General features: G+C 39.1%; 1 protein-coding gene across 1 annotated transcript; it reads right to left on the bottom strand.

The window, feature by feature from the left end:
• Positions 1-3,252: 3,252 nt before the first annotated feature.
• On the bottom strand, positions 3,253-3,845 carry LOC141092558 (replication protein A 14 kDa subunit-like). The gene has a single exon (XM_073578814.1). The coding sequence runs from the start codon at positions 3,801-3,803 to the stop codon at positions 3,438-3,440; it is 366 nt and encodes a 121-aa protein (XP_073434915.1). The 5' UTR covers positions 3,804-3,845; the 3' UTR covers positions 3,253-3,437.
• Positions 3,846-6,919: the final 3,074 nt, after the last annotated feature.

The following is a 6,919-nucleotide window of genomic DNA, read 5'->3' as shown; positions in this document are numbered from 1 at the left end:
TATATATTCGGTCTCAGTTACCACAACTGTCTATAAGGAAAACTGTTGCTCATAGCAACCAATCACAGCTCAGCTTTCATCTTTTAAACAGCTCTGGTGAAATTAAATATACTTAGTGATTGGTTGCTATGGGCAACACAGGCAGTGTACCTGTTGTAGTCAAGAAGATGTGCCTATGAAATACATATATTAGATATTTATTATATATTTATCTATTAGATTATATATAATATATATATATATATATATATATATATATATATATATTACACAGGGCATTGCGTGTGGAGTGAGTGTGGCTATGCAGAGTGGGGGGGGCTATGTGGAGAGGCTTGATACACACACACATACATACACTCAGTTTTATATACAGTATATAGATGTACAACAAAATATACAAGAAGAAAGTTGTTTTGTTTAAAATGCACAAATCCCTCCTGCAACTTGGCCCTTTATGCATTTGCTTACTCTGCCAAGCCCTGAAGGTAGCACTGTGTTACCATACAGCATGGTATTAACAACTAAAAATAGCATCAAAAGTCATATCATATAATATGTTTTATTCCATGTATATAAAGTGTGCACAAATCTTAGAAAACATGGGAAATAAAACCAATTATGTACAATTTTCCATCTTTAAGACATACAGTTTTGCAGTCTTGGAAGATTACTAAGATTTATGACTACTTCTGTCTTTTACTTTTTATTAAAATGTGACATAGCTTACCATTACAGATTGTAAAATATTCATATAAAATGTGATTAACCCATTGCTCATACTGCACTATTTGGTGGAGATAGGCAGAATGCGGAATCTTTGAAGTGTAAATTCTTAAAATATAGCACGTTACAAGCAGTTGCGTAAAACTGCAATAAACAAATGTCTCTGTAAATATATATGCCTACAATAGGACCCAATGGAATGTTACACAGAAAAAATAAGGCTAGACGACATAAATAAGGTCACAGGGAAGGTTATGCTGCACAGTCGCAACATTTTATGTGCTGTAAAGCCCTGGGGAAACCGATGATGAGATTACATGAATCTCTAATGTATCCACTTCAGATTTATGTTTATTTTATATCACTTCTGGATTTTCAAGAAGAGTGCTGTTGCATTTGAAAATAAAAGGTTTAAAGAGTGGATTGTACAAGTGAAAGATATTTGCTTTTGGATGGTATTTTACATGTTTATACATCACTTTCCCAGACTTAGAGAAAACTATAATGCAATAAATCAGTAATATTACTATTATTTATAGTTGGTAGAATAAGGACTATACATTGACGTCTGGTTGACCTTCTTTATACTTGTATTACATTAAGACATTGAGAACTATTTTTTTTTGTGTATGTGTGTGCGTTTTCAGCTACTATGTGAATTTGTGTCTTCACGGTTACAGACTGTAAAGCTCTGTTTGTGTTGCCTGATGTTATCGTTTTGTTTTTATCTTTCCATCCGCTATTGTAATCGACATACAAGTTGTATATAGCAAGAGACTTTGCAGACAATCACTCAAAGCTAAAGAAGTACTCTAGGGGAGTTGTTTTTGAAAGAAATCTAGTCTGGATAAGGGAATGGTCTGACTCTTGTGACATACAATACAGACCAAAAATTTGGACACAACTTCTCATTTAAAGAGTTTTCTTTATTTTCATGACTATGAAAATTGTAGATTCTCTCTGAAGGCATCAAAACTATAAATTTACACATGTGGAATTATATAATTAACAAAAAAGTATGAAACAACTGAAAATACTGTATGTCTTATATTCTAGGTTCTTCAAAGTAGCCACCTTTTGCTTTGATTACTGCTTTGCACACTCTTGGCAATCTCTTGATGAGCTTCAAGAGGTAGTCACCGGAAATGGTTTTCACTTCACAGGTGTGCCCTGTCAGGTTTAATAAGTGGGATTTCTTGCTTTATAAATGGGGTTGGGACCATCAGTTGTGTTGTGCAGAAGTCTGGTGGATACACAACTGATAGTCCTACTGAATAGACTGTTAGAATTTGTATTATGGCAAGAGAAAAGCAGCTAAGTAAAGAAAAATGAGTGGCCATCATTACTTTAAGAAATGAAGGTCAGTCAGTCTGAAAAATTGGGAAAACTTTGAAAGTGTCCCCAAGTGCAGTGGCGCTACAAAGAAACTGGCTCACATGAGGACCGCCCCAGGAAAGGAAGGCCAAGAGTCACCTCTGCTGCGGAGGATAAGTTCATCCGAGTCACCAGCCTCAGAAATCTCAGGTTAACAGCAGCTCAGATTAGAGACCAGGTCAATGCCACACAGAGTTCTAGCAGCAGACACATCTCAACAACAACTATTAAGAGACTTTGTGCAGCAGGCCTTCATGGTAAAATAGCTGCCAGGAAACCACTGCTAAGGACAGGCAACAAGCTGAAGAGACTTGTTTGGGCTAAAGAACACAAGGAATGGACATTAGACCAGTGGAAATCTGTGCTTTGGTCTGATGAGTCCAAATTTTAGATCTTTGGTTCCAACCACCGTGTCTTTTTGTGATGCAGAAAAGGTGAATGGATGGACTCTACATGCCTGGTTACCACTGTGAAGCATGGAGGAGGAGGTGTGATGGTGTGGGGGTGCTTTGCTTGTGACACAATTGAGGATTTATTCAAAATTGATGGCATACTGAGCCAGCATGGCTACAACACAGCATCTTGCAGAGGCATGCTATTCCATCCGGATTGCGTTTAGTTGGACCATCATTTACTTTTCAACAGGACAATAATAATCTTTAATAAAAATCTTTATTTTTATATAGCGCTAACATATTCCGCAGCGCTTTACAATTTGCACATATTATCATCACTGTCCCCGATGGGGCTCACAATCTAAATACATGAATAAATGTTTTTTCTGACATGTATTTTTACATCCGCCAGTGCATTGATTGTATTACTGAAGACCAATATATATTTAAGGGGCCATTTCACCCACATTACTATACATGAATAGATAAGGTATGCCTAACCTCTGTGATTGCAGTGGCTTCTTGTAGTCTGTGTTTCCCAAGGTATTTTTATCTAAGTGTACGATTTGTTTAATAAAGATTAATAATTAAAACAAACCACTATTTGTCCTCTGCTTCCTTATATTTGTAGGTCCATATTTAGTTTTGGAGGGGCCACTACTCTGGGCCAATATCTGCTTGGGAGACATCAGGTTGTCAGATCGTTTCAGCTCCCAGGGATTATACATTTTCTTCACAAAAATAGACACAGACAAGAAACAAAAAAAAAAAAACATTTATAACGAAAAGACGGGAGATTTACAGCAAAATCGCGACTGTCCGGCAGTGTCTGATGGGCTCTGTCTCTGCCCCAGGTCTAATATTACATTCCAGGTCAGAGCCGCTGCTGGAATAAGATGGCGCACACACCGCTGCAGAGTCTGGATCAGCGGGAGAGGAAAAGTCTTATTCCAGTCCTTTCTGTCCAAAGGGATAATACTGAGGAAATTCATGAATTATCTTCACGGCTTCATCGTAAAGGTTCAGATCGAAAGAAGCCACGTCTTCCCTGAAAGGGACGTACGACACCCCCAGGATTGTGGCTTTCTGTGTAACTTTGCCGACAACTTCAACCACTCCGGATAATTCTTCGTCGAGCGGCTCCGCTAGCTCCACTGTGGTGTTCTGTCCGGCTCCGTCACACAGGATGAATGATGTCCCCGTGGGGTGAACCTTCTCCACCCGGCCCACGAAGCACACCGGCTTTCCTATGTACTGGGCCAGCATGCTGGTGTTGATCCGCACCCGCGGCGCGTCGTTCACATCCCCCATTTTCTCACTCCGAGCTCTTCTTCTACAGGCGGGAAACTACTGACAACCAATGACAATGACCCCAAACACACCTCCAGCCTGTGTAAGGGCTATTTGACAAAGAAGGAGAGTGATGGGGTGCTATGCCAGATGACCTGGCCTCCACAGTCACCAGACCTGAACCCAATCGATATGGTTTGGGGTGAGCTGGACCGCAGAGTGAAGGCAAAAGGGCCAACAAGTGCTAAGCATCTCTGGGAACTCATTCAAGACTGTTGGAAGAAAATTTACAGTGACCACCTCTTGAAGCTCATCAAGAGAATGCCAAGAGTGTGCAAAGCAGTAATCAAAGCAAAAGGTGGCTACTTTGAAGAACCTAGAATATAAGACATATTTTCAGTTGTTTCACACTTTTTTGTTAATTATATAATTCCACATGTGTTAATTTATAGTTTTGATGCCTTCAGAGTGAATCTACAATTTTCATAGCCATGAAAATAAAGAAAACTCTTTGAATGAGAAGGTGTGTCCAAACTTTTGGTCTGTACTGTAGGTAGTCTTTTTACTAGGCTTTATGATATATCTTATACATTTTTGTTTTATATTTTTCTATAGAAACTATTTGAAATAATGTTTCCGTTGTAATTTATTTATAACTAGCTGAAGAGCCCGGCGCTTCCCGTGCATAGTAACTAACTGTGGTTAGTTATAACAGATTATAATTATCCTCCATCCCATAGTCCCGTGCCCATATACCCATCATACATATCCTCCATCCCATAGTCCCATGGCCATATACCCATCATAAATATTCTCCATCCCATAGTCCCATTCCCATATACCCATCATACATATTCGCCATCCCATAGTCGAGTGCCCATATACCCCTCACACATCCTTCATCTCATAGTCCCATGCCCATATACCCATCATACATATCCTCCATCCCATAGTCCAGTGCCCATATGCCCATCATACATATCCGCCATCCCACAGTCCCGTGTCCATATACCCATCATACATATCCTTCATCCCATAGTCCAGTGCCCATATACCATCACACATCCTCCATCCCATAGTCCCGAGCCCATATACCCGTTATACATATCCTCCATCCCATAGTCCAGTGCCCATATACCCATCATACATATCGTCCATCCCATAGTCCCGTGCCCATATAACCGTCATACTTATCCTCCATTCCATAGTCCAGTGCCCATATACCCATCACACATCCTCCATCCCATAGGCCCGTGCCCATATACCCATCATACTTATCCTCCATCCCATAGTCCAGTGCCCATATACCCATCACACATCCTCCATCCCATAGCCAACCATTATGACATCATAATGAGCGGCGGGGCTTGCAACCTATGATGACATCAGCATCGCCATGGCAACCATTGTGACATCATAATGAGGGGTGGGGCTTGATATGCACCCACTGTTTCCCCAGTATGCAAATAGGGGCATTATGGCATCATAATGAGGGGCGGGGCTTGACGCGCACACACTTTTTCCCCAGTATGTAGATAGGGGCAAAATTGTTTGGTGAATTGGAAGGCGCGGGGTTAAAATTTCACCTCACAACATAGCTTAGGACGCTCTCTGGGTCCAGACGTGTGACTGTGCCAAATTTTGTGGCTGTAGCTGCGACGGTGCGGATGCCTATCCTGGACATACACACACACATACACACACACATACACATTTTGAACTTTATATATTAGATTTAGTTTACTCACTTGTATGAAAATTCCATGCACTGGAATAATCAATACATGGTATAAATAGCCTGGAAATATTTATTTTTTTGCAATAATGTCATTTGCTGATCATTTTAGCACAACTGTTATCAGCTGAGAAGTTTTCTTTTATATGAAACAGAATTTTGTGAAATTTTCATGTTTTACATTTGACTTCAAGCATAATTAGTCCATTCCTCCTACACCTTCCTCTGTGTTTGTGTTTTTGGCGTATTATTACCATTTGATCTAGCTTTAATTAATATTAATAATGCATGCTTTTATTTAGAGGTTTATTTTATGTGAGATATTTTGGTAATTCCATTGGTGCAATGTATGCATCCATACAGGAGCCCAAGAGGTAAGGGAGACCACTTTCACCCCCAAAGCAGATTGAATTATGCATTATGATGAGCTACTGGACTGCAAAGGACCCATGTACTGTTCTTGCACAGGGGCCCTCTTCTGACTGAGTGTATTGAGCTCAGCACTATTTCTTGGAAAGGGCAAGCAGGGCAATGTTGTCTTTCTAATTTCAGTAAACCTCATAAAAATATATCATTTTAACAATTGCCATTGCTACTTTTACTTTTACCTTTTGTAAATGCACTACAATTAGCTTCTGACAATCTTTTCAATTACAATTATTCAACTCTTGTCAGAAAGATCATAATACGACATGCTATGTAGATGTACTGAAAGGAAAATATGGCAGTATTTCACAGTATTTGTATGGAGTGTCTGGATTAGTTAAATAAGTATGCAAAAATAGACAAATACAGCTTAATAATTACAGAAATACCAGAGATGAAGTAAACCTAAAAAAAAAATAATTATAACATCCAAAATTAATTTATAGCTTTATTATTAAACAATAATGATACAGAGGTATGAAAAGTGGTTCAACAGAGGGATAGCATGGTCATAAAAGAAAACTTTAATACATGGAATACAAGGAGCAGTGTATATCAACAAGACAATTTCTAAGCAGCTTGATGTTCCTGTTACTACATTTGCACATATTATTCAGAAATTTAAAATCCATGGGACTGTAGCTGGACGTGGCCGCAGGAGGAAAATTGATGACAAATCAAAGAGATGGATAATATGAATAGTAACAAAAGAGCCCAGAATAACTTATAAACAGATTAAAGATGAACTTCAAGCTCAAGGAACATCAGTGTCAGATCACACCATCCATCATTGTATGAGCCAAAGTGGACATCATGGGAGAAAACCAAGGAGGACAGCATTGTTGAAAAAAAATCATAAAACGCCATACTGAAATTTTCCAAACTACATGTTGACAAGCCAAAAAGCTCCTGGGAGAATGTCATAAGGACAGATGAGACAAACATTGAACTTTTTGGCAAGGCACATCAGCTCTAT

The sequence above is a fragment of the Dendrobates tinctorius genome, unplaced genomic scaffold (genome assembly GCF_039654945.1).
Source record: "Dendrobates tinctorius isolate UK_male_01 unplaced genomic scaffold, ASM3965494v1 ptg000060l, whole genome shotgun sequence".
Taxonomy (NCBI): Eukaryota; Metazoa; Chordata; class Amphibia; order Anura; family Dendrobatidae; genus Dendrobates; species Dendrobates tinctorius.
The sequence above is the reverse complement of the archived record's forward strand: the minus strand, read 5'-3'. Positions and strand labels throughout refer to the sequence as shown.

Coding starts and splice junctions, on each gene's coding strand:
- LOC141092558 (XM_073578814.1), bottom strand. CDS start 3,803: ATGGGGGATGTGAACGACGCGCCGCGGGTGCGGATCAACACCAGCATG.